At 41.7% G+C, this 27,514-nt stretch overlaps 4 protein-coding genes across 4 annotated transcripts in view; 2 read left to right on the plus strand and 2 right to left on the minus strand.

Annotated features, from left to right (window-relative positions):
• hpo (serine/threonine-protein kinase hippo) overlaps nucleotides 1-2,989 on the minus strand; it is a 36,399-nt gene extending 33,410 nt beyond the window's left edge. The window contains exon 1 of the mRNA XM_069507326.1: nucleotides 2,792-2,989. Coding sequence (XP_069363427.1) covers nucleotides 2,792-2,814 — 23 coding nt within the window. The 5' untranslated portion in view covers nucleotides 2,815-2,989. The remainder of the gene's footprint in view (nucleotides 1-2,791) is intronic.
• A 317-nt stretch (nucleotides 2,990-3,306) lies between these two features.
• Nucleotides 3,307-4,356, plus strand: Bug22 (cilia- and flagella-associated protein 20). Its single transcript, XM_034982624.2, has 2 exons — nucleotides 3,307-3,758; nucleotides 3,888-4,356. Exons 1-2 carry the CDS (start codon nucleotides 3,483-3,485, stop codon nucleotides 4,203-4,205), a joined length of 594 nt encoding a protein of 197 aa, XP_034838515.1. The 5' UTR covers nucleotides 3,307-3,482; the 3' UTR covers nucleotides 4,206-4,356.
• A 251-nt stretch (nucleotides 4,357-4,607) lies between these two features.
• On the plus strand, nucleotides 4,608-24,454 carry LOC117994655 (BOS complex subunit NOMO1). Its single transcript, XM_034982613.2, has 18 exons — nucleotides 4,608-4,787; nucleotides 4,958-5,344; nucleotides 5,789-5,948; nucleotides 6,252-6,500; nucleotides 6,889-7,057; nucleotides 7,660-7,842; nucleotides 8,363-8,444; nucleotides 9,867-10,057; nucleotides 11,788-11,966; nucleotides 15,994-16,155; nucleotides 16,482-16,658; nucleotides 17,953-18,136; nucleotides 19,036-19,238; nucleotides 20,531-20,721; nucleotides 21,096-21,248; nucleotides 21,636-21,741; nucleotides 22,703-23,065; nucleotides 23,658-24,454. The coding sequence occupies exons 1-18, from the start codon at nucleotides 4,636-4,638 to the stop codon at nucleotides 23,805-23,807; spliced, it is 3,441 nt and encodes a 1,146-aa protein (XP_034838504.1). The 5' UTR covers nucleotides 4,608-4,635; the 3' UTR covers nucleotides 23,808-24,454.
• LOC117990843 (uncharacterized) lies at nucleotides 24,448-27,480 on the minus strand. The gene is made up of 4 exons (XM_069507856.1): nucleotides 27,287-27,480; nucleotides 26,185-26,299; nucleotides 25,586-25,678; nucleotides 24,448-24,966 (listed from the first exon to the last, which is right to left on the minus strand). The coding sequence occupies exons 1-4, from the start codon at nucleotides 27,369-27,371 to the stop codon at nucleotides 24,888-24,890; spliced, it is 372 nt and encodes a 123-aa protein (XP_069363957.1). The 5' UTR covers nucleotides 27,372-27,480; the 3' UTR covers nucleotides 24,448-24,887.
• Between the last annotated feature and the right edge of the window lie 34 nt (nucleotides 27,481-27,514).

Here is a 27,514-nt window from a genome sequence, read left to right on the forward strand (position 1 = left end):
GAAATTTGGCATGCAGATAGCTATTATGACGTAGACATCCGCTAAGAAAGGATTTTTGAAAATTCAACTCCTAAGGGGGTGAAATAGGGATTTGAAATTTTGCAGTCCACGCGGACGAAGTCGCGAGCATAAGCTAGTCGGCTACAAAACATAAAACCATAAAAAATGCAGTGCAAACTGCAGTCGTAGTTTTTTTGAAGACTTTGAAATTATCCATTCTACATCCACGTTCCGCTTGTGTCCACATATTTACGTACGGAACCCCGATAAAAACGGAGGCCCTTATCGATTACACGTGATCGTCGTTAGGGCCTTTTTGGTCCGCCTATTGATTGGCGGGTAGTGTTGAATGCAGTGAGTCAACGCGGATGCCGCATCCAGCGGCCATTGTTCTACTAATGCTCTGCTATACAATGGTTACCTACTCTATCCCATTTTAGTTTGCTGAAATTAATTTTTGGGATGTTTTTAGAGCTGCATATCCGGACGGGACCATAAGCTTCGCTGTCCGTCCGTCTGTCAGTTAACAAAGCATGAAATGAAAAAATGAAAAAAAAAATTTAACAAAACAGTTTTGTCAATTTTATTATATATTATTAAATATAAATACATATTATTTTTTATTTGAGGTTTTTGTGTCGGGGGTGTTTTAATTTTAATTGCGAAAACGAATATGAATGAAAGGGCGTTTGTGCACTCATCCGTATTCGATTCGTATTCAAGTTTTTAATGTAAAAATACGATTACGGATGAGTGCACAAACTCCCTAAGGCGAACGACGTAGGTAATGCTTTACGAAAACACGACACACAGTAACGGAACAGCACAAGTCGCGTTAAATACGTTGCTATCGCACGTTTTATGTCCAAGCCTTTACTACTTGGTTACTTTCGCAAGTAGGTAAGGTATGCAGGTTTAATTTCCAGTGCAAGTTGAGTGACCTCGAAACGCGAAGCAAAATCGAAGTGAAGCCATAGTTATTTTCAATCCAAGGAATACGACATTCAAGTTCTCGTCCGGTAAATACGCAGAGTGTTGACCGGACGAGGGCTTGAAAGTGATCCCAAAATCTAATTGTTTGCGCCCTATTATGATAGCTGTTGTAAAAATAAAATAAAAAATAAAATGTTTATACTAACATAGTTTTTAAGCATTATACTAACAAAATATACTAACATAGTTTTTTTAAGCATACTAACAAAACGCATACTAACTAGGTTTCTGTATACTAACAAAATATGGGTCTCTGTTGCCTTATTAAATAAAGAATTATTTATTATTATTATTTATTATTTTGAAGTTTGCTTGAAATTGCTCAGACTTGTTTCTCATCACACATTATTATAAAGGTGAAAGTTTGTATGTGTGTGTGTGTGTGTGTGTGTATGTTTGTTACTCTTTCACGCAATAACTACTGGACGGATTTGGCTGAAATATTTGATAGATTATACCTTAGAATTTAGATTAACACATAGTTCCCGCAGGATGTGTAAACATCCTCGTAGACAAAGTTGCGGGCATCATCTTTATCTAAATACATAAAAGGAAAAGGTGACTGACTGACTGACTGGTTTGGAATTTTATAATTTCTAAATTTCTGGTCGGGTCTGTTGAGAGGTTTCGGCCGTGGCTAGTTTCCACCCTACCGGCAAAGCCGCCAAGCGATTTAGCGTTCCGGTACGATGCTGTGTAGAAACCAAAGGGTTTAATAAAGACTGCCATACTCCTTCCAGGTTAGCCCGCTTCCATCTTAGATTGCATCATGACTTACCACCAAGTGAGATTGCAGTCAGATTGCAAAAAAACAACAAATATGACTTTGTAGTGAGATAATTTGGCTTTTTCCTATGCAAATGCACTGTGCCTAGTCTGTAAAATTTTAACAAAAGGGTTTGTCTGTTACAAACCTAGGCAATATATTACTATATACCAACTTAAAGAGAACTACTTAAATCGGGCTGAATTAAAAAACAAGACATCGTTTCTTACAACAACCTGTGAAAAGCATAGCAGTAAGTTTTTGGTCTTAACAAATTAATATTATGGAGCGTGTGCCAGACCTTCGTTATTTTATAAAAGCTGAAAGTTTCTCTGCATATTGTCAACAACACAAGGAGGAACAATCAGCAACTGTGAAGTTTGGATCATGGTGGCTTTGGGAGGTAGCAGGTAAAAAATCTTAGGTCAAATTTTAAAGTCTTTTTTATATTTTCTATGGAATAGTATTAGAAATCACTTCATGCATTGCCAGACACGTAGTGTCGTGGAAACCCCCTACCAGACACCTTTAAAGTTTAAATAGTCACTGATAATTCCTGTGTTGGCGAAATATGCAAAGAAACTTTCAGCTTTTATAAAATAACAAAGGTCTGGCACGCGCTGGCTCTCTCTCTATTACCAAATTACCACAAATATGCACCATCCCTGGCAGTTAAAGTAAACCTCTTGGATGAAGAACTTTTTAAATTAAAAACAAAAGTTTATCTATTATAGTTGACACATCATGTCAATATTCAATTGACCACTTTTGAAGAGTTTACTTTTGTATCCAGTTATAATTTTAGAGTTTTTAAACGTTAACTTTTTATTACTATACCATGTAGGTAGTGGAAAAACAGAAAACAACATTTTTTGCAAAAGCTAATTCAGGAATAAATATTCCTGAACAGTTGAAGGGTGAAATCATATTTACTTTTGTGCACTACAGTACCTACATCAGGTAAATTTCTGTCAATTCTGCAGAGGAACCAACTTCTATAAGCATTAACATTTTAAAACTTATTGTTCTTACCTTTTTGATGAGTTCTCCGTCATCTTCAATGTTTTACAAATACGCACAGAGAATAAACAAACAATAAATCATTATACTAAAATGTCATAAAGGGAGTGATTTATCACTTCATTAGGTACTTTATTGTTAATTATTACTGTTGACAAAAAAATGAAAATTCAGAGAAAATGCGATAATGCATCGCACGATTCGCGTGTGATCTCTTTAATCTGTCAAAAATCATAGACAATAACAGACATCAATCAATTCAATCGCTGTCAAATTGGCGCATTACGTTCCGTTTTCCGCATAAAGCTGTCATAATTTTTATTCAAATGTGAAATGTGAACACATTAAAATTGTTTCAAATCTGGCAAAATCAAGAAAACAAAAGCAGCTTATAAAAAGAATTAGTAAAATAATTAAGTCTTGAAAACTTTAATAATTTGATGTGTTTCACTTTGTTAACCTAACCTAGTATGTTAGCGTTTAAAGGAACGTTTTCCTCATTTGTCGATGGGTTCCTCGTTGCCATAACAACTGGCATTAATAACAAACGCATGGCCAATGGCCGTGTTCAAAATTCTTGTTTACTGTGTCTGTCAAATTGTAATGCAACCGCGAAAGAATATTCGTTTATTGATTAAACTTTCCAAGTTAACTATCTGATAAATGTGAGGATACGTAGAAGTTTCGGGAACACTGTATCAAGATGTTCAAGAACACTTTTCAGTCTGGATTTCTGTCAATTCTTTACAGCATAGGCAGCAAACCTTTGCAGATTTGGGACAAGAAAGTGCGAAATGGGCACATAAAGCGCATTACCGACAACGATATACAGAGTCTGGTGCTGGAAATAGTCGGGACCAATGTGAGCACAACGTATATAACATGCCCGGCCGATCCGAAGAAGACGCTGGGCATCAAACTGCCGTTCTTGGTTATGATAATAAAAAACCTCAAAAAGTACTTTACATTTGAAGTTCAGGTGAGCAAATTCTATAAATAGCGACATACGTGTTTATAATTAGTTCATAGACTGCTCTCAAACTCATAAAATAATAAATGTAAACATAACCTCTAATAAAAGTTTTGCCCTAACTTTTCTAACTTTCAGGTACTAGATGACAAGAATGTACGAAGAAGATTTAGAGCCAGCAACTACCAGTCAACAACTCGGGTCAAACCATTCATCTGTACAATGCCTATGCGTCTAGATGAAGGCTGGAATCAGATTCAATTCAACCTTGCAGACTTTACAAGAAGGGCATATGGCACTAATTATGTTGAAACATTAAGGGTACAAATACATGCAAACTGTCGGATAAGGAGGGTTTACTTCTCAGACAGACTGTATTCAGAAGACGAGCTTCCAGCAGAGTTCAAGCTATTCCTTCCAATACAAAATAAGGCAAAAACGGCTGTCCCTACATAAATTAATTGTAGTCATTATATTACCCTAGTAAATGTATAAGTATATTTTGTTTCTACGAACAACAATTATAATTTCCTTCACTCAAGTTTTTGATAAGTATAGGATTTTGTATTGTGTGAATTCTCACCCCACATTAATAAAATATCACTACAAAGAAGTTTTTTTATTCAAATAAAAAATAGGAACCAACCCAATTTTGTAGTTTATAAACTTCTGAATTTTCTTCAGGACAAATACCTAGAATTTTCCGTTTTCATTAAATGCAAAATCCCAGGTATTTTTTATATGGTACGATGAATTTGAGTATGCGTGAAATGGAACCTTAAGCAAACATCACTTCTGACAGTGAAGTGACATATGAGTGACATTTTGTATGTGTTTTGTATATTATCTATGATTTTGGCTCTCAATTTTTCATGAAAGTTTGAAAATGTTTTTCTCAATATTATTTCGATTTAGAGCCTTAATTTTAATATTTATTATCAATACTGTGTCACAATGTTATTCCAATGATATATTAGGATGCGGCGGATTCGTTAAAAGCCACGCAAGCTTGGACTTTTCGAAAATCGAGATTGGCTTGTAAGTTAACCTAAAATTAATTTTACTTATTAAGATTAACAGAATAAGGTCACGATAAGATAGAGAACTTTATGTTTAGTTTGTATAAATAACCTACAAACTGTAAAATAAGGATATTTTATGTTGAACCCTCAAATTTTTTATTATTGACTGACTCCATAATATTTTAGGTACACTAACGAGGGAAGCCTCAAAGAGAAAACAGAATGTGCCCCGACCAACGGTTACTATTTTCTACCTTTATATGAAAAGGGGGAGTACATTTTAAAGGTCCATCCACCTGCAGGATGGAGTTTCGAACCTTCGGAAGTTGAACTCTCAATAGACGGTGAAACTGATCAATGTTCTACTGGTGAAGATATCAACTTTGTGTTCAACGGGTTTGGTATAACAGGCAGAGTGATCACGGCGGGGCAGAAACAGGGTCCTACTGGAATAAATGTACAGTTGGTGAATGAAAAAGGGGATGTAAGGAACACTGTGACTACTGTGGGTGGGGACTTTCACTTCACCCCTGTTATTCCGGGGAAGTATGTTGTGAAGACTACTCATCCCAGGTAAGGAATATTATACTTACTTTTGCCATCCAATTTTGATATTTGTACACACACCACCACCTTTTGTACCTGTACTCAAGCACATAAAAGATATGATTATGATTATGATGGAGTTCAGACTGGTTATAGTATTTGGTATGTATAGTATTTGCGATATTATATTTTTATTTTTTAATAAAGGGGGTAAGGGAGCGTATCTCCCGCTCCTATATACAACCTTACCTGCTCATGGTGCCCCCTGCTGGCTACTGGAGGCTCTGGCGGACATCAGACAAGTTGCAGGGAGCCGCTGGATACAGGCGGTGCAAGACCGTGGCTGTGGAAGTCCCTACAAGAGACCTATGTCCAGCAGTGGACGTCTATCAGTTGATGATGATGATGATGATGATTTTTTTTTAATCATCAACATAAATAATGTTTATTTTTACTGTATATATTTGACAGGTGGAAGCTAGACCCTGCTCAGACAGTAGTTCAAGTGAAGGAGGGCAACACCGCCCTGCCCTTGGGCTCGCTCACTGTGAAGGGCTACGATGTGTCTGGATCTGTTACGTCCTTCGGAAGCCCTATTGCAGGAATATATGTTCTCCTCTATTCTATAGAGGTAAGGAAATAATTACATTAATAACAATAAGTATTTTAGTCCAATATAAATTTTTAGTTAATTTAAGACAAGAATTTCATCAGGATGACTAGAAAAATCGGCGGGAGGACTTTGCCCAGTCGTGGGACAGTACAGGCTAATTTAGATTTAGATTAGATCCCGTTGTAACCATGACCCACGCAATTGGGTTCAAATATCGACAAATAAAAACAACGGGTGGGATTTGAACCGTCCACCTTTCGGTTTTCAGTCTGCTCCTTTAACCGTTGAGCTATCGAGGCTTATTGTGCTTATTGTTTGCAGGAGAATCCTAAATTCCGAGTAGAAGGGTGCAAGACAGCTCTTCTGCAAGGTGTTCCAGACTCCCCCATCTGCCACTCCGTCACTGACGCTGCAGGGGAGTTCAAGTTTGGCCTGGTGCCAGCGGGAGAGTACAAACTCCTGGCACTGTCCAAGTCGCCAGGACAAGCTGCCATCACTTACAATATCAAGCCAGATGCAGTGCCGTTCACTGTCAACCATGACAGCTTGTATATCAAGAATGCCTTTGAGGTCAGTTTTAAAAATGGCAGTTATCATTAAGGCAATTAGAGCATGAGTCAATGGCCTGAACCTGAAAAGACTCCAAAATAAAAAATCACATCATTTAAAAAAAATTCTAGATCTATTCTGTAAAATTTCCAATTATTACATTCTTATTTCAGCATTCAGATTCTGAAAATTTCACAAAAAAAATCAATTTTTTCTTTGATCAATAGTTGAGTAGATATATTTGATGCCCAAAACCCTGCATAAAATAAAAAATAATAGAAATGAATAGTACTACCATTATTATTAAGGAGCTATGTGTAGCAGGAAAAATATGCCATTTTTCGTTTTTTACTGCAGACAGTCAGTCAGTATTTATGGACTGATGATAGTGGAATGTTGTTGTCAATAGGTAAGTGGCTTCACGGCACTTGGCTCAGTGCTAACCAGCTCCGGCAGCGCTGGTCTATCGGGCGTTAGGGTGTCAATGGGAGGTCAGCCCATAGGAACAACTGATGCTGCGGGGAAATTCACCCTGACTGGGTTGAAACCTGGGACATTCACACTTAACTTCCAACATGGTGAGTTAATCAAAGATATTAACGTTTTTCTATTTCTCGGAGTGCTTTCCAGTGTTCTACCCTCAAAAGTTAAAAATGGAACCTAATAGCTCTTTTTTAGGTCCATCCGTCCTCGGCTAATCTCAGAGACTATATTAGTGCTAGAAATCTGTAATTTGGCATGGGTATAAATATAAATCACGCCGACAAAGTGGTAAAATAAAATTGTGATAAATATTTTTTCGCATCGTACGACAAAACTTTGACCATCAATTTCTAGTGAGCCATGGACCGCACTACACGTATCCTGCTTCTACTTGCGTTAAGACGCATCAAAAAATACACACACAGCACAGAATGGCACACAGAGAGGTGTGGAGACCGACTGATCGGCAATACGTCGTCGCATCGCAAGTTTGTACGGTGCGGCACCGCATCGGAAATTTGCATAGTGCATTGTGCGACGTCGTAGATTGTTACGACCCGACGTCGCATCGCAGTGTTGTGGTCTCAGGACATCAATGCGTTAACGCTTATCGGTACCCTCACTATTATACAACCAAGGCTGAGCGATCGTCATGAAATAGAACATCTATACACGAACTGTCATTGCGATTTCACAGCGCAGTGCGAGTTCGACGAGTTGCCAGTGATAGTGACTGCTGGTGGAGTGAGCACTCCGCTCCGCTCTATCGCGGCTCGGTGGCAAGTGTGCGGGGAGCTGGCACCGCCGGAACCAAGATCTGTCTTGCTGAGGGCCACTGACCGCCGCGCGTCCGACCGCCGCGTTCAAGCAGCTAGTGATGGTGAGTGACTATGATGGTGAGACAATAGAACAGAGCTTCTGCTTGGTGATTCGCTAACTCAGTGTCTAACACAGAATGATAGCCACCGAGGTTGGTATGGTTCTACATTGCTCTAAAATTGGAGTTTAAGGGCATTGAATCAGGTTTAATTTTAATTTTTATTTCATTTTTTTTCAAATTTTTCATTTCGTTTCTCTGTTGACAAAAGATGGTCGCATCAATGTGGAACATGCTTTTTGCGCTTGAGCTCCCGATCGAAACTGTTTCTCCGAGCGAATATTATCTGCTACCAGGGCCTCCAGTCTGTCTAAAAAAAAAACGAACTCTCTCCGAATCAGTAATCGTATATCTAACCCGCCTTACCGACGCGGACCCGCGTCCGTCGAGTTTGTGCCTTAGATACCTTATTCTGGACCCCTACCTACTTTCTCTTTCTGGGTTTCTTTTCCGCACTTAGCCGTCCGTTGTGCGTGACCCCTACTATCAGTTGCGTATAGAATGATGGTATTGTTTGGTCCAGGTAAATGGTGCACATACCTGCCGCCTGGCGTGTACGCCGCCAAGGTGGAAGTGAGCGAACAGGAGCAGAGGGACGGATTGCAGTGAGTATCATATTCAACTATGAGAAGGTTTAGTTTTTGGCAATCATGCGTCTTATTTATTTTATCGAGTCCTTGGTATACTCGTAGTCACTAATCAGTCATTCATTATCATCATCATAATCAACCCATCGCCGGCTTACTACAGAGCAGAGTCTCCTCTCAGAGTAAGAAGGGTTTGGCCATGAAGTCTACCAGATTGGTAGCACCTTTGAGAACATTATGTAGAACTCTCAGGCATGCAGGTTTCCTTACGATGTTTTCCTTCACTGTTAAAGCAAGTGACATTTAATTACTTAAAACGCACATAACTCCGAAAAGTTAGAGGTGCGTACCCGGGATCGAACCCCTGATCTCCGATTAGAAGGCGCACGTCCTTATGACACTAGGCTATCACAGCTTGTCAGTCACTAGTTTCTAATGATACCAGCAGGGCGATTGTCTAAAACCTGCATCAATCATTATTACAATCTCAATTGTTCTGATTGGCTGAATTTGTGCGATTCTTGTTGCAACAATGCATTGTGGCCAATAGTGAGCGAGCATTAACCAATTAGAGATGATTGCGATCGTGACATTGTAGCTGTCAAACAACCGCGGTAGGGCCACTGTATACCGCACACGCCCGTTGTACGTGAACAAGCACTTAGCGCAAATAAAGCCAGTCTTGTCTAGTCCATTCAAGTTTGGTCCAGTCTAATCCGTCAATATGAAGATGTCAAGTAAAATAAGAAGTTGTTATGTATCAGGGAAGTCAACTCTAACTTGTGAAGTGAGGTGAAGTTTGTCCTCTTTTAACTCCCTGGCCGAAGAGTCATCCATCCATCCATCCATCAGCCTGTTTGCGTCCACTGCTGGACATAGGCCTTTCCAAGAGCGCGCCACCAAACACGGTCCTCCGCCTTCCTCATCCAACCGCTCCCCACCACCTTCTTCAGGTCATCGGTCCAGCGGGCGGGGGGGTCGGGGGGTCGTCCTACACTGCGCTTACCGGTACGCGGTCTCCACTCCAGAACACGTCTGCCCCATCGGCCATCGGTTCTGCGACAGACATGGCCTGCCCATTGCCACTTCAGCGCGCTAATCCTTTGAGCTATGTCGGTCGCTTTTGTTCTTCTGCGAATTACCTCGTTCCGGATTTTATCCCTGAGAGTGATACCCAACATAGCTCGCTCCATAGCACGCTGAGCGACTTTTAGTTTGTGGACGAGGCCAACTGTCAGTGTCCACGTTTCCGCTCCATACGTCATCACAGGTAGGACACACTCGTTGAAGACCTTAGTCTTAAGGCTTTGCGGTATCGACGATTCGAAGACCTGTCGTAGCTTTGAAAATGCTGCCCAGCCCAGCTGAATTCTTCTGTAGAAGATATATGGTGTATGGCCGAAGAGTATATGTTTTTATTTTCTATTGAATCGTGCACAGGTTCTACCCGGAGGAGCAGCAAGTGTCAGTGGGGCGGGGGGCGGTGACGGGCGTGTCGTTCGGGCAGGTGCGCGCGCGCGTGCGCGGCCGCGTGCTGTGCGACAAGTACTGCGCCGGGCTGCGCGTCGCGCTGCGCCCCCTGGCCGCCGACGGCACCTACGCGGGGCCGCCCCGACACGCGCCCGTTGTCAGTGAGTAGTCTACTCTTCGATACTATATTCCATTTACAGTTTATTACAGTTGGCATCAGGCAGTGGCGTGCACAGTGTTTGAAGCCAGGGTAAGCATTAGTTAGGTAGGAACCTATTTACTGGCAGGTCATAATGAAAAATATGCGTTGAGCCATTACAACTAGGGTAAGCAGTGCATTTATGCCTCTATGACCTGCACGCCACTGGCATCAGGTGAACAGAGTTTTCACGATAGTGATAAGGATGATTTTTTTTTATATTTTTTTATTAAGATACAAGTTAGCCCTTGACTGCAATCTCACCTGATGGTAAGTGACGATGCAGTCTAAGGTGGGAGCGGGCTAACCTGGAAGGAGTATGGCAGTTTTTATTAAACCCATACACCTTTAGTTTCTACACGGCATCGTACCGGAACGCTAAATCGCTTGGCGGCACGGCTTTGCCGGTAGGGTGGTAACTAGCCACGGCCGAGGCCTCCCACCAGACCAGACCAGAAATTTAGAAATTATAAAATTCCAAATCCCTGCCAGGTATCGAACCCGGGACCTCTCTCTAATAAGACCACAGCGCTTAACACTGCGCCAGGGAGGTTGTCAAGTCTTATAAGTCACTGATGACTTATCAGTAGGGCGATTGTCTAAAACCTGCATCAATCATTATTACAATCTCAATTGTTCTGATTGGCTGAATTTGTGCGATTCTTGTTGCAACAATGCATTGTAGCCAATAGTGAGCGAGCATTAACCAATCAGAGATGATTGCGATCGTGACATTGTAGCTGTCAAACAACCGCGGTAGGGCCACAGTTATCACCCTTGACATTTTGGTGACTTCGGTGACGTTTTGGTATAGTTCGCGACAGGTCGAGATTGCAATCGGGGAAGGAACGCCCCGCGCACCCACACAGCTCCCGCGCTAAGCCGGTGCGTGCGAGTGCGGGTGACGTGCAGGTGTGCCGGGGGCGTCCCCCGCCGCATACCCCGATTGCCACCTCGACCTGTCGCGTACTACCGACTGTAGCAATAAGCTGAGGCAGCGCCCCGTTTGGGCAAGATAGACTCTAAGCTAGTTTTAAGAAGTGGGTGCCTGGGTCTTGGGGAACCAGGGAGCATGGACACTGGTCGGCTCCTTGGTTCCCCAGGGACTACGGCACCCTACTTGTTTCTACCTATTTGTAAATTTGGCTGAATAAAAGGTTTTTATTATTATTATATATTATTATTATTATTATTATTATTACTATAACCTCGGTGAGATACGACTTGTCACCGGTGATATTCCGATGACGTGATGCAGATCCGCGCGTCGTTATGCCCGTTAGTGCGAACAATATGCGCTACGTAGACAACTTTTTGTTTGTTTGACTTTTCGCCTTTCAAGTCCTCATCCGAAACGCACATGAACCATTTTTTCAAGTACAATGGCATCGATTCTAAGCACAACCTAATTTTGGAGTGTTCGCACCCTCTTCTTACTATTGTAATATGAAAGGGACAGAAGCAGTTTGACATTTCTAAATTTAATTTTTAGATGGTAAAACCCGTGATTTTAGCACGCACTCGCGAACCTACTGTTTAAATTTGTATTGTGCACTAAAATTTAGAGTCTTTAAATGTGAAAGTCATGTTCCGTTCCTTTTTTAGCATTAGTAAAAAGAAAGGGATGCGGATACTCTAAATTTAGTTTAGACAGAGACTAGAGAATCGGGGCCAATGTTTCACTTTCAACAGACGGTGAATACACATTTGAGGAGGTGGTGCCGGGTAGTGTGGAGGTCTCCGTCAGCTGCGACAAGCTGTGCTGGGCAGAGGCCGCACACAACGTGGCCGTTACCCAAGAACTACCGCCTGTGCCGGACTTCGAGCTGCACGGGCTCGCGCTAGCCATCACCGCTACACATCGCATGCAGGTATAGATGTTGTATATCACGATGACCGCTCAGTAATCCAGTAAATAAAGCCGTTTTTTTTGGTCAACCTCGCACTAAGTTTCCGATCCAATTTTATTTTATTTTTAGGTTAAGGGTCACTTAAATAAATAAATAAATAAGCCTACCTCTAAATTTTTTTTTTTTTTCAAATTATTAGTACCTTTTTTTTTTTTTTTTTTTTTTCAAATTATTAGTACCTTTTTTTTTTTTTTTTTTTTTTTGTTTTCAGAGGTCATCCCAAACGCGGGCAAAGGCCTCCCCCTTTTTCTTCCAGGTATCCCTGTTAGCGATCAGACGCGTCCAGAGCGCACCAAGGCCATCAAAATCCTCCAGATCTGCGCGCCAGCGCGTGCGGGGTCACTTACTGACCATAAAATCACAAAATGCTGACAGATCCAGGTGGAGCTTCGATCGCAATCTTGAAGGAAAGTTTTTGGCCGATATCTCGAAAACTATCCACTTTAGGGCAAAAGTTAAATAAATCATTATTATAGAGAATAAAATTTCGCATCTTTTGTTTCCTGTAAACTTTTTTGTAAAACTTTACCGTTTACGATTTATGGTCGATTTAAGTTATCGGCCGAAATAGAAAAACCTGTTCATTCAATCGGCCATAAATCGTAAACGATAAGTTTTACAAAAAAGTTTTACAGGAAACAAAAGATGCGAAATTTTATTCTCTACAATAATGGTCTGAATAATTTTTGCCCTAAAGCGGATAGTTTTCGAGATGTCAGCCAAAAAATTTTCCTCAAGATTGCGATCGAAGCTCCATCTGGAGCTTTTTGTGATTTTATGATCAGTAAGTGACCCTTAACCTAAAAAAAAACTTGGATCGGAAATTTAGTGCGAAGTTAAATGCTCTATTTACTGGACTACAGCCTTAGTTGTAGTAGTGAGTTCACCGACGAGCGTTAACGCGTATGTGTGCGTAACGCGTCGCGGTTGAGCACGCACACCATACAGTGCGTCAAGGCTATCTTGGCGCGTGGCGAAAACCGGAACTAACGTTGTCGTTAAGTGTCCCCTTTGTTCTACAGATCGTTCACTTTAAGTTCTCCCCTGCCATCAAGTTGGCACCATTGCTTTGTTTGCTTTATTTCTAAAATCTTAGGGTTTATTATTGTGTGATTTGCAATGGTGCCAACCAGTGGCGTGTACAGGGTTTGAAGCCAGGGTATGCATTAGTTAAGTAGGAACCTGTTTACTGGCAGGTCATAATGAAAAATATGCATGGAACTATTACAACTGGGGTAAGCAGTGAATTTATGCCTCTATTGCCTGCACGCCACTGGTGCCAACATAACGTCAGGGGACAAGTTACAGTGAACGGTCTAGTTTGAATATTCTAAAGCCTTTGTTCTCCAACAGTGCCCCCCTGTCAATGTCACTGAAGTGCCAAGAGAGCCTTGTCGCACTGTAACAATGTGTACGTGTGCGCGCACACCAACATAGCCAGGCGATTGTTTTGTTGTGATTGAAGATGATTGATTTGTTTTGGTGTCTTCTCGACTGGCTGATTGAAGTCTGAAGCAAGGTCTGGGCAAGAAGGCTCGGCCGTGTCCTCACAAGTTGCTTGGCTATCTGAACTATTTCTTTCAGCCCTTTTCTTTACAAGGCTGCTTCTGTTCAGCAGATGCCTTGAGACACTTCGACTCATGGACTGGTATCACCCCCACACATAGAAATAGAAATAGTGTTTATTTGCTAGAATGTGGTACAATTTGGTCTACATGTCTAGTATAAGTTCCGCAAATTGCTATTGCGATGAAACCATGTCTCATTAACATCGGAATGACGTCATTTTGACGTCAGCCGAAATAAAAATATACCATCAGCTCGAAACTTCAGTCTAGTGCTGACGTCACTAAAATGGCGGCCACGCCCATTAGCTATTTGCGGGACGTATACAGTACGTCAATTTCGTAAAACCTGCATTAATCATTATTAAAATCTCAAAGTATGTATGTATGTATATACTTTATTGCACCACAGAAACACAAATGACAGGTTACAAAAAGAAATCTTTCAAAAGAAAGAAACTTTTCTTTTCTCTTTCTTAATTGTTGTGATTGGCGGAATTTGTACGATTCTTGTTGCAACAATGCTTTGCAACAAGAATCGTATAGAAAATAGAGAGCGAGCGTCGACCAATCAGAGGTGATTGTGATCGTGACATTGTAGGTGTCATTCTACCGCAATCGAGCAGCAGTGTTCCGGTTTGACATCTAAATATTATGTATGGTATGGTAGTCGCTGCGCAGGCGAACGTCATGTAATCGCCAAGAAGATTGGCGCCGGGGACTACTGCTTTAGGGCTTAAGCTAAGCAGTGTTTCCATGTACACGGTAATTACCGTAGATGCACCGTAATTCAGTCCTAATCTACGGTCAAGGTAATATAGCCATTACCTTGACCGTGTCACCGTAACACAAAAATCACGTTACAAATTCATAATATACTGCGTAATACGAATACGAATCTCAGTCACGTTAGCATATTTCGTAATGGCAACATTTCTCTTGCTCTCGGTTTAAGCATCAAATCTCAGCAATCTATTTTCGTCCTTATTCAAGCAATTAGGAAGGAGTGAAATGTAAAATTAATGAGATTTAACTAAATATTAATATGAATAAATCCGTTTATGAAAAAGATATTGCTATGCTAGGAGAGTCGGATTCAGAATAATATTAATAATTGATTAAAAAGCAAATTCGTGACTTTTTTCTTTTAAAAATGACACAGTATTCTTTAGCTAATCGACCGTAATTTAATCTAGAAACACCGTAATTTTAACCCTTCAACACGGTAATTCTCGATTTACATATGGAAACACTGAAGCTAAGTCAAAATAATTTGGATTTGTACCCTGAGGACAGTTATCCATATCAAAAATTGCAATTCAACAGAATTGCGAAGCTGATAACTATTTGGCTAATGTTTTCTAAACTTGTACTCTTTTAGACGAAGTATAATAACGCAGCTGAAAGTAGCACAGCGCCATCTATTCAAGGTTTATGGTATTAGATTTAAATTTCTGAAATACCTATATTATGATCTTTTGTTGGTAGAGTAACACAAAAATTTCGAGTCCTTAGTTTAAAATTCTTTATCCATCCTTTTTAGTAATATTCAAAAGAAAAAAATGCAGAATATACTCTAGGTTAGAGAAAAACATCAGACTGGGGATCCACAGGCAAAACTGATCTTGAGAGGGCGCCACAAGAGTCCGGCCTATGCAAGCTGTCATCTTCATAGTTTCCTACTAAATAGAGAGAGAGCCAGTGAGTGCCAGACCTTTGATATTTTATAAAAGCTGAACGTTTTCTGGGTTAAGACAACCCTATGCAACGCCCTGGGTCAGGTCTGATGCAGTAAAAGTATGCTCCTAAAAAAAGCATATTATACAGTCGCGGACTATGTAAACGATAAAAAAGCTTGGATTTGATTCGCTCCAGCAATGCACGGGGCTGCAATGGCTTGTGTAGTGCGGTATAATAACATTGTAAATTGAAAAATTAAAAAGAGCAACCGCCGAGTTTCTTGCTGGTTCTTCTCGGTAGGAACGGCATTCCGAACCAGTGGTAAATTAAAACTACCTGACTATTCATAAGCACTTTTAAAAAGTTTACATGAATAAAAAAACATTCTATTCTCTATTCTATTCTCCGTGATTTATGCCGTGTTGGCATCCCATAAATTGGGTATTTGCCTGTGTCAAAAATAAATTATTAATTTCAGTGATATTAAATAGAGGATCTATCAAAATATGTAAAATCCACGCCCTTTGTTAGTTTTAAGTGTAATTAATAACCATTTTAAATTATCGATTAAACTAAAAAAAGTACGTCAAATGATTGTCACGTCACATTTCAATATTTCATAGTGGCTCGCATACTATACGCGTTTTGTCGTTTGATTGAAGAGTTACTGATTTGACTATAAGTTGTCAAATACCGAAATGGCAGTATGGATCCCCATTGACGCCATTCTTTTGAATTTGTAGGTGGAATACTCAAGTAAAGCAACCAACGGCATTCTGTCAGTACCAGCGGGGTCTAGTCGGCAGTGCGTGCCGCTCGCCGACCAGTACACGCTGACCCCGCGCGGCTGCCACCGCGTACACCCGCCGCAGGTCACCGTCAAAATGGACACGCAAGATGTGCCGGTAAGAAAATTATTTGAGTACTAGCTGATGCCCGCGACTTTGAAAATTTTTGAACTCTTTGATTTTCCGGGATAAAAAGTAGCCTATATGTCACTCTTCAGGTCTTCAACTATATCCATGCAAAAAATTACGTCAATCCGTTGCTCCGTTACTACGTGATTGAAGGACAAACCAACAGACCAACAAACAAACACACTTTCGCACTCCGTCCGTACAAAATGACTTCTCACGAGCCATTGTAACTCTATGGGTCAACTGTCATGTCAAAAGTTAAAACGTTACTACCACGTATTTTGAGAGTTAAAATATTCGCGCATATTTTTCAGAGCGTATCGTTCGTGGCGACAGCGCACGCGGCAGTCATCAGGATAGTCTCCCCGGAGCCAGCAATGGACGTGGTGCTGCAGCTCAGCTCGGACGGGCAGCCCGGGGAGGATTTCCCCTTGAAGCCGGCACGAGAGGACGCGGGCTCCGTGTACGAGCATACAGTGTACTTGGCTGAGGTACGTAATGTGTAGGTTTCCTTCAAACAGGTATTAGTTCCTCAAATCGCTAATGCGCGTGGCCGCCATTTTAGTGACGTCAGCACTAGACTCAGGTTCAGGGTACCAGCTGAAAATCAGCGCTGTATGTTCTTGTGCAACAAGGCATACAGCATAATGCTGAGCTGGGACCCTTTTTTCGGGTTGTGCCACACAATATGACAGTTTGTTCCGGCGCTTCTTTTGCTTGTTCTCAGGTGGAAGAAGCGCCGGAATAACCAGATCTTAGCTTTAAGTTGTAATGTGTGGCACAATTGCATAAATAAACGTCTTTTCTTTCTTTCTTTCTTTCTTTCTTTCTTTTTAGACTGAAGTTACGAGGCTTCGGCCGTGGCTACTTACCACCCTACTGGCATAGCCTGAGCCTCAATAGCTCAACCGGTATAGGAGTGGACTGAAAACCGAAAGGTCGACGGTTCAAATCCCGCCCGTTGCACTATTGTCGTACCTACTCCTAGCATAAGCCTGACGCTTAATTGGAGAGGAAAGGGGAATATTAGTCATTAATTATGGCTAATACTCTTTAAAAAAAAAAAAGCCGTACCTGCCGCCAAGCGATTTAGCGTTCCGGTACGATGCCGTGTAGAAACCCAAGGGGCATGGGTTTATTAAAAACTGCCATACCCCTTCCAGGTTAGTCCGCTTCCATCTTAGACTGCATCGTCACCTACCACCAGGTGAGATTGCAGTCAAGGGCAAACTTGTAAGTTGTATCTGAATATTTTAAAAAAGCTTTTGTTAGAGGGTACGGGTTTATTATTGTGTGATTTGCAATGGTGCCAACATAACGTCAGGGGACAAGTTACAGTGAACGGTCTAGTTTGAATATTCTAAAGCCTTTGTTCTCCAACAGCGCCCCCCTGTCAATGTCATTCAAGTGCCAAGAGAGCCTTGTGGCACTGTATGTATGTTGCTATGCCCGCTCGTAACTATACGAATGGTTCTTGATGGCGCGAGTGTTATGTATTTTATGTACCCATAGTGACGGGCACATAAAATTCTTAAAAAATCAAAATTTCGGATTTATGCGCTTTGAAAAGATGGAGTGCAAAGCCCAGCTGTCGGGGTTTATTGAAAACTTTTTATTACTTGTTTAAGTTGAATGAAAATTGATATTTAGGCTTTCAGTTAAAATGGAAGAAATATGTTTATTCAGGATTTTTGGAAACTCCACCACCTCATCAATTTTCAAAAATTCCACTTGAACAAAGCGGGGGCGGGTCAGCAAGTGTAATAATACAATTTTGTTCTCCAGGGCGAAGTGATAACAGTGACCCCCCAATCTTCTCACTTGCTGTTCACCCCCCGCGGCCCTCAGCGGCTAGTGGGAGGGTCGGAGTGCCAGCCGCAGGCGCTCACGCTGCGCGCCGCCAAAGCGCTTACTCTCAAGGGAAAGGTCGTGCCTCCAGTCGCTGACGTCACCGTCACCCTCGAGGGAGGTACGTCTACGCTTCCGAATACTACTTCCAGCACTTATAGAGTTGTTTGATCTCATTCCACCCTCCTTTTTCTACAACCGCACCGCACGCCACCGCAATCAATTCCACCCTCACCACCTGGTTTTCTGGAGCACTTCGACCACCCGTTGTGCCAGATCCTTTTTTCCACGCACATGAAAACTGAAATCAACTCCCTTCGGCGGTGTTCCCTTTAGATTACAACATGGGGTTATTCAAGGGGCGGACCAACAAATTCCTGAAAGGCCGGCTGGTGCTGTTAATGTTCATGGGCAGCGGTAATCACTTAACATCAAGTGACCCGCCTGCTCATTTGCTCGCTATCTCTATTAAAAAAAACAAACAACAACCTATTAAAACTAGATTTAGATTTAAATAATAATTATGTAATTACACTGTTGATTACTTTCAAATAAACAAAATAAAAAAAGCTCCCATACTAAGCGAGCGTTTTGACGTTTTTTTTTTTTTTTTTATTTATTCAGATACAAGTTAGCCCTTGACTGCAATCTCACCTGATGGTAAGTGATGATGCAGTCTAAGATGATAGCGGGCTAACCTGAAAGGGATATGGCAGTTTTTTATTCAACCCGTACCCCTTTGGTTTCTACACGGCATCGTACCGGAACGCTAAATCGCTTGGCGGCACGGCTTTGCCGGTAGGGTGGTAACTAGCCACGGCCGAAGCCTCCCACCAGACCAGACCAGAAATTTAGAAATTATAAAATTCCAAACCCCTGCCAGGAATCGAACCCGGGACCTCCCACTAATAAGACCACAGCGCTCACGACTGCGCCAGGGAGGTCGTCGTTTGATAAAAAGTCGCTGATTTGACTAGTAGTCATCACCCCTATAGTACAAATGTGTCAATTACTTTCCAGATGATGTAAAACTGACCCAACTGACGGGACAAGATGGCGCGTACAGCTTCGGGCCGCTCGACGCCACCATACAGTACAAGATCACTGCGGAGAAGGACTCCTACGTGTTCAACGAGAGAGAACTGAATGGTGACATCACCGCTCACAAGCTGGCGGAGATCACTGTGCAGCTGGTGGACGGCGCGGATGACACGCCGCTTGAGGTATGTAGCTGTAGGGGATTGTCTTAAACCTGCATCAATCATTAGTGCAATCTCAATTGTTGTGATTGGCTGAATTTGCTCAATTCTTGTTGCATCAATGCGTTGTAGCCAATAGTGAGCGAGCATCGACCAATCCGAGGTGATTGAGATTATTTATTTATTATTATTTATTATTTATTATTATACCATAATGTGCACTGTCCTTACAGGGTAGTCCTAATGCGACAGTGCACTCTAATCTATCTTATACCTATTAACAATTATACTTAAAATTAAAAAATAAATTATTTACAACGATAATAAAATTATTAATCTACTACTTAACGCCTATCTTATGAATAACTAATAATCCACATTGCTATCCTTGTGAGCTCAGTCAGAGAGCAACAAAAAATATCTATTCTTTCGGCTATTAAGTGTGCGGGTGCGGAGTGCGCGCGTCAGCGGCGCCTGCCTGAGCAAGTTGCCGCCCGTACGGCACGGCCAGCAGCGGCGCCTGCCTGAGCAAGTTGCCGCCCGTACGGCACGGCCAGCAGCGGCGCCTGCCTGAGCAAGTTGCCGCCCGTACGGCACGGCCAGCAGCGGCGCCTGCCTGAGCAAGTTGCCGCCCGTACGGCACGGCCAGCAGCGGCGCCTGCCTGAGCAAGTTGCCGCCCGTACGGCACGGCCAGCAGCGGCGCCTGCCTGAGCAAGTTGCCGCCCGTACGGCACGGCCAGCAGCGGCGCCTGCCTGAGCAAGTTGCCGCCCGTACGGCACGGCCAGCAGCGGCGCCTGCCTGAGCAAGTTGCCGCCCGTACGGCACGGCCAGCAGCGGCGCCTGCCTGAGCAAGTTGCCGCCCGTACGGCACGGCCAGCAGCGGCGGCCGGCGTCTCCGCTCCACGTACCTCTCCGGGGCACACAGAGATCGTGGCATTGTAGCTGCCATTCTCCCTAAATCGCGCACCTGGAAATATTCAACTGCGCGATTGAATTTCTGATGCGTTCGGCGTAGAGCGATTACTTCTGCTAGATCACATTCAATGTATTTTGCATAGCAAGCGACACATTACGCGACCGAAAGTCCGGCGCGTGTACTTCTTATAAGCCCTCTATAATTGTCAATATTGTATTAAAATCCATCTTTCTGGGCAATTCCACACGTAACCGCACACAACAACCATGCACAAGCATTAAAGCCAAAATGCCTCGAACAGAAGAAACGCCGGAATATATTGTGTCATGTGTGGAACAACCCGAAAAAAGGTTCGAGCTAGAGAAGTTTTCACTTCAAAAGAGTTTCTCCTTTTGTAGGGCGCGTTGGTGTCCGTAAGCGGCGGCTCGTTCCGTCGCAACGTAGCGTCAGGAGCCACGGGCTCGCTTCGCTTCGGCGCGCTGTCGCCCGCGCAGTACTACGTCAAGCCCAACATGAAGGAGTACCGCTTCGAGCCTCCGCACTCCATAGTGCCCGTCGAGGACGGACGCACGCACCAGCTGCTCTTCAAGTACGTTCATATATTGCTCTTCTAAGACCATCACGCACCAACTGCAGCTCAAGTAGGCCTGTTATGATTATGGTTTAACGCGTGGTTTCCTATTTCTTCATCATTATCATCATCATAATCAACCCATCGCCGGCTCACTACAGTGCACGGGTCTCTACTCTCCTCTCAGAGTGAGAAGGGTTTTGGCCATATTCTGTCTTATTTCTTACTAAGAAATTATTATAAGTACAGATAAGAGGGGAAGACGTTAAATTCTGCAAATGAAAATTGATGTTATTTAACTATCTTGTTAACTTTTCCTTACTTATTTAAAAACGCTATTCGTCTCGCTCTTTGTTAACAATTTGATGTGTATGATTCTGATGCGTGCTCAGGGGAGTACGCGTGGCGTGGTCGGCGCTCGGTCGCGCCGTGTCTCTGGGGGGCACGGGCGTGGCGCGCGTGCCCGTGCGAGCACGTGCCTCGCCGGAGTACGCGGCGCGTTGTCCTCAGCAAGACGCAACTACGTCATCCAACGGGGACTTTAGGTAAGTTTCCTAACTAAATTAATTCTCGAATAGTGTACGTGTCCATTTTCGGTCAACCTAGTAAATAAAATCAAATTTTTATTTATCCACCCATACTAATATTATAAAAGCGAAAATGTGTCTGTCTGTCTGTCGGCTAGCTTTTCACGGCCCAACTGATTTTGATAAAATTCTTAAAGGCCCATCCGTTTAACTGATTTGTATGCAATTTGGTACTGAGGTAGCTTGCGTCCGGGAAATTGACAAAGGTAACTTTTTATCCCAGAAAATCGAAGAATTCCCACGGGATTTTTAAGAAACTAAAGGGAACCCTCTGTGAGCTAGTCTAACTCGCACTTGGCAGGTTTGCTTGGTATTTACTAATGTGTAAACTTTGTTTTCTTACAGAATCCGTGGCCTGCTACCGAACTGCGTGTATGTGATAGAGCTGAAGGAGTCCACAGAGCAGGAGCTGATGGGCATAGAGCTCGCCAAAGCGCCGCCACCGGTCGAAGTATGTTGCTTTTCGTTCTTATATGAGTACTAGCTTATACCTGCGACTTTGTCCGCGTGGACTACACAAAGGGAAACGCCAAAATTCATCCATCAATTTTATGAATACTAAAAAAACTTATTTAATGACTGAAATGTTGCTCGTAACGGTTTGTGCGTAACACTCCGGCGTAATTAAAAGACACTCGACTAATTTCGCTCGTAATGACAATCTTGGCAATATAGGTATTGCAATTATTCTTACTGAGAAAACAAATCAACAATTGAGGGCTGGCTATCCTTAACACAGATCTAAAAATCTAGCTAGGATACCCAGTTCTTGATCCTGTACCATTTTTAATATTGTATATGCTTATGTCAACAAGCACGCAAATTTGTTCAAGATCAAATCCATGTATGTGTGTAATCTAGATGATTGAAAAATAAACGTTTTATTTATTTATTTATTATTTAAATAAACAAAAAGGTTTATAAAAGTTCCTCCGAGTTCTATGTCCAAAATAGTGCTTGTTGCTTGATCTGTGATTTGAGTCCTAATGCCTTTAATTAATTTCATTGATGGATGCACTTTGGCCAAAAACCCTTTGACGAATGGCGTTTCCCTTTGAAACCCCTATTTAACCCCCTTGGGGTAGAATTTTCAAAAACCTTTCTTAGTGGATGTCTACGTCATAATAGCTATCTGCATGCCAAATTTCAGCCTGATCCGTCCAGTAGTTTGAGCTGTGCGTAGATAGATCAGTCAGTTAGTAACTTTTTCTTCTTTAAATAGATCTTTAAATATAAAGTGACTGACTGATCTATCAAATTTTTGAAAATTTAATCCCTAAGATAGTAAAATAGGGATTTGAAATTTGTGTAGTCCACATAAGCTAGTTGTTCTGGATTCTAGTCCTATTGAGCATCTAGCAAAATGTCAGCTTCAACACAGAAGAACAATAGTTTCCTTTCCTTTTTTCCAGGTCAAAGAGAAAGACATCGAGAACATCCGCCTAATAATAATCCAGCCCAACCAACTAACAGACACCAACGTCCTAATCCACACCCCCAACATAGACCATTACAAGACCCTGCGCCTTACACTCGCTCTAGAGGCGACCCCCCATTCCTCCCTCTACTCCACTAAACTGGATCCCACCGGTTACAACCAGTACAACAACCCGGGGCTAATGCACGTCATGCCGCGGCTACCCGCGGACAATAAGACCTACGTCCTACAGTTGGAGTCGTCTCTATCGAAAGTGACGCATTCTTACGGCGAACACGTCTACTACTTCAATTCTGATGGAAAATTCCGCCATTTTGACATCGATTTCATGCCAAAAGTGCGTATTTTTTAAACATTTTTTCAATTAATTTTAGTTTAAAAAGTGATGTCATCCAGCCGTCAAAATTCAGGAAAGTATAAAGAAGAATCGTGGTAAGGAATTTTACGAAATTCATGATTTGAATTCTAAATAAGTTTTCTACTAAACTGGATCCAACCGGTTACAACCAGCACAACAATCCGGGGCCAATGACGTCATGCCGCGGCTACCCGCGGACAATAAGATCTATGTCCTACAGTTAGTCTACAGAGTCCTACAGAGATTACGTGATTTTTGAGTCCACCAATCACAACGAAGCATCCCTGTCCCCCCCAACATTATATGACTTTGTTTTCATACAAAACCTTGTATATACTCTTGAGGTTGAATTCTCTGTTAATAGAGAAGACCTATCTCCAGCGGTGGGACAGTGGACATTCATCATCATCATCATGATCAACCCATCACCGGCTCACTGCAGAGCACGGGTCTCCTCTCAGAGTGAGAAGGGGTTTGGCCATAGTCTACCACGCTGGCCATGTGCGGATTGGCTAAGCACTAAGCTATCACAGCTTTTTTTTTACATAGTGATAATCATTTCATTTTCCAGGTGAAGTCATCAGAGCAGGAGCTCCGCCAGAGTTCCCTGCTAGTATTACCCCTGCTGGCGGCTCTGGGCCTCCTGTACACACAACGGCACCGCCTACCCAACCTCAGGCCGGACGCCATCAAGCGAGCGCCTCGGAAGAAGGCGCAGTAAGCATGACTAGTGATAAATTAACTTGAATACCTTGAAGGCATAGGTGAATAGGCGTTTTCTAGGCAAGCGCGCTCCAACCTAGATCTCATCAGTCTGTTACTAAAAGAAAAAGGCCTCAATAGCTCAAAAATCTTGTTCTAAACAGATCAGTGGACAGGCACCCTAAACCCGCTTCAAAAATTACAAAATAAACTAACAGCTAGTCAGTAAAATATCAAATCAATTTATATTTTAATCTGAATTTTTTTCAACATTCCATTTTGGAACTTACAACTTTTTTTTTATTTGATGAAATTGTGTTTAATGTTATCGAGAACAATGATTTATTTATTATTTTATTATAAGTATTGATTATTAATATATTTATTATTAATGTATTTCAAAACGAATTATTATGATTTATGAAATGAATGAAGCAAGTAATTATTATTTATTTCCAGTTTATTTCAAAACAAACTATTGTGACTTATGAAATGAATGAAGCAAATAATTATTATTTATTGTTTATTTCAAAACGAATTATTATGATTTATGAAATGAATGAAGCAAGTAATTATTATTTATGTAAGTTATTTTTGTTGTGTTGTGATGGTGAAAGTGTACAATAGATTTAAGTGTGAAGGCAAATAAATGAGGATTGTTTATAACTTAACTTGTTTTATTAACCGACCTTTCATCTGACAGAAAATCCTTTTTGGCGGCTTATACTTACTTATTGAAAATAATCTATACTAATATTATAAATGCGAAAGTGTGTCTGTATGTCTGTCGGCCTTCTAGCATTTCACGGCCCGTCCGTTCAACTGATTTTGACGAAATTCCGAGATTTGGGGAAGGACATAGGCTAGCCCCAGAAAATCAAAGAGTTTGATCCCACCAGACCAGGCCAGAAATTTAGAAATTAAAAAAATTCAATACGGGAACCGCATCCGGGACCTCCCACTACTAAGACAACAACGCTTACCACTGCGCCAGGGAGGTCGTCAAAATCGACCCTATAAACTTTATCTCTATAATATTAGTACTGATAAATGCTGGATAGAGTTTGACAAAACTATAGGTTTAGTAGATTACTAGTAATTATCTATAACAGCTGTAGCGCCGGTCGCAGTCCGCGGCCGTGTGTGTCTGATGGTCCCACAGGTGAGCATTTTCCTTACTGAAAACCAAATACAAAATGTTTTTATAGACTAACTAGCTTATGCTCGCGACTTCGACCGCGTGAACTACACAAACAAACCCATATTTCACCCCCTTTCCTTTCTTAGCGGTTGCCTACGTCATAATAGCTATCTGCATGCCTTTCAGCCCGATCTGTCCAGTAGTTTGAGTTGTGCATTCATAGATCAGTCAGTCAGTCAATCCTTTTAAATATTTTAGACTAAAGTCAAATACAAGCAACGTCAATAATATGAAAATTACTAGCTGATGCCTGCGACTTCGTCCGCTAGGAATTAGTTTTTATAAATCCCGTGGCAACTCTTTGATTTCCCGGGATAAAAAGAAGCCTATGTCAGGTCTCTTTTATCTATACCCATGCAAAAAATAACATCAATCCGTTGCACGGTTGCGACGTGACTGAAGGACAAACCAACAAACAAACACACTCACATTTATAATAAGGGTAGGTACTGATTTTAAAGGTGTACCATACTTTTGACATGACAGCTGACCCATAGAGTTAAAATGTCGCGTGAGGAGTCATTTTGTACGGACTATAGTACCTATTTGACATTTACTTGACAAAATATAGCAAGTAGGTACCTATTTGAACTTACTTGACAAAATATAGTTGGAATGCTGCTATGAAACTCCGATTGGAGCGAGCGTGCAGCTTGCACAGCTCTAACTTCTCGCATTCTTCTTCCAAACTAGAAACAACAACCGAAATATATCTACTTAAGCTATTCAATACAATATCTACTCGTCAGAAGACATCTCGACAGCTATAACACTTCTAGATTTGAGAGTTAAACTCTACTGTGAGATTTTCTCCCTTGTTTCTTATTCGAACCGCCAGGATATGGGACGCCAGTACTTTTATTATGCCGAATTTGGGGTCAATTACCGACATGTTTGTATTTCAGTGGTATAAGTCCCGCAAATTTCTATTGCGCTGGAACCATGTCTCATTAACATCGAAATGACGTCATTTTGACGTCAGCCGAAATAAAAATATACCATCAGCTCGAAATTTCAGTCTAGTGCTGACATCACTAAAATGGCGGCCACGTGCATTAGCAATTTGCGGGACTTATAAGTATAGTGAATCCAGAACTTAACCGAACCGTTGCGTGTCTGCTGTTGAATGGATAGGTACTTTAGGTAATCGAGATAAGCCCAACAATTAACAATTTACCTAAGTATACCTACTTACTTTCTTTTAGTTCTGATTTTGGAAAAATCATCGCTTGTAAACCCACCCGAAGTCATCGATGGATTTACGAATCTTTTGGAAAGCCTGTGATCTGGGGACAACTCGAACGCTGATTCTGAAATCAATATTAAAAGGGTATATGTTAGGAATTTGTTGGTAAGTGTAGGTACTTCGTTAGATATTCTATTCTGGTATTAGGTAAAGTATTCTACCGACGCCAGTACCCGTAGTACAAGATTTTACGTCTCACCAAACCAAACCAAATTCGAGAGTCGAACTACTTCCGCGTTACAGTAAAATGGACCTAAACAGCCTTGAATTGAAGTCAAATATTCAATGCCACTGATTTTAATTTCGCAATGTTTCCGCTTGGAGCGCTGGCTGTAGAAGTGTAGACAAACTTGAGCTTTAAAACAAGGCGTTTAAGATCCAGTTTACTGTAACGCGGAAGTATTTCGACTCTCGAATTTGATTTGGTTTGGTGAGACGTAAAATCTTGTACTACGGGTACACAGTTCCATTCCCTACTATTGCAATTGTGCATTGTAGGTAAGGTCTACATCTGAGGATGCCCCTGTGTTGGAGTTTACTCACGATGTTTTCCTTCACTGTTATTAGAAATTAGTAAGGTTCTTAAAACTCCGATAACTTGGAGGTGTGTGCCAGGATTTTTTTTTAAAATAGAGCAGACGAGCAGGCGGGACACCTGATGTTAATAGTGATTACCGCAGCCCATGAACATTTTCGGCACCAGAGGAACTGCCGGGCGTTGCCGGCCTTTTAGAAATTTGTTGGTCCGCCCCTTGAATAACCCCATGTTGTAATCTAGTGGGAACACCGCCGATGGGAGTTGATTCCACCGTTTGCATGAACGCGAAAAGAAGGATCTGGCACAACAGACGATCGAAGTGCACCAAACACTCAGGTGGTGAGGGTGAAATTGTGCGGTGCGGTTGTCGAAAAAGTAGGGTGAAATGAGGTCAAAAAGCTGTTCAAAGTACTCCCCATTATAAATGTGATAGAACACGCATAGAGAGCTACCGTCTCTGCGGTGCTCCAGGCTTTCCAATTTTTATATAATAATTAGTATAAGTAGAATTACCGATTTCTGCCTGCTCCAAAGGCATGCTTTTGATGCTTTGAACAACACAAATCACTACAAACAACACAAACATTATTGAATTCATTTTAAAAAATTATCCACCGCCTATGAATTTTTTTGACTAGGTATCTTGTAACTGAATGAGATCTTGAGATAAATTTTTAATCCTTATGAATTTATATCAAGGCAGAGATCCCCACTAAGTTGAATCGGACGTCAAATGTGACG

The sequence above is a fragment of the Maniola hyperantus genome, chromosome 2, assembly GCF_902806685.2.
Source record: "Maniola hyperantus chromosome 2, iAphHyp1.2, whole genome shotgun sequence".
Lineage (NCBI taxonomy): Eukaryota > Metazoa > Arthropoda > Insecta > Lepidoptera > Nymphalidae > Maniola > Maniola hyperantus.

Excerpts from the sequence above, each read along its gene's own strand:
- Bug22 (XM_034982624.2), top strand. The coding sequence starts at position 3,483 with ATGTTCAAGAACACTTTTCAGTCTGGATTTCTGTCAATTCTTTACAGC. Across the intron at positions 3,759-3,887 it reads ACTTTACATTTGAAGTTCAG|GTACTAGATGACAAGAATGT; the intron begins GTGAGCAAATTC and ends TCTAACTTTCAG.
- LOC117990843 (XM_069507856.1), bottom strand. The coding sequence starts at position 27,371 with ATGAATTCAATAATGTTTGTGTTGTTTGTAGTGATTTGTGTTGTTCAA. Across the intron at positions 25,679-26,184 it reads AAAATCAGAACTAAAAGAAA|TTTGGAAGAAGAATGCGAGA; the intron begins GTAAGTAGGTAT and ends TGTTGTTTCTAG. Across the intron at positions 24,967-25,585 it reads TTCCAACTATATTTTGTCAA|TAAGGAAAATGCTCACCTGT; the intron begins GTAAGTTCAAAT and ends TTTGGTTTTCAG.
- LOC117994655 (XM_034982613.2), top strand. The coding sequence starts at position 4,636 with ATGTTTTTCTCAATATTATTTCGATTTAGAGCCTTAATTTTAATATTT. Across the intron at positions 4,788-4,957 it reads TCGAAAATCGAGATTGGCTT|GTACACTAACGAGGGAAGCC; the intron begins GTAAGTTAACCT and ends ATAATATTTTAG. Across the intron at positions 5,345-5,788 it reads GTGAAGACTACTCATCCCAG|GTGGAAGCTAGACCCTGCTC; the intron begins GTAAGGAATATT and ends TATATTTGACAG.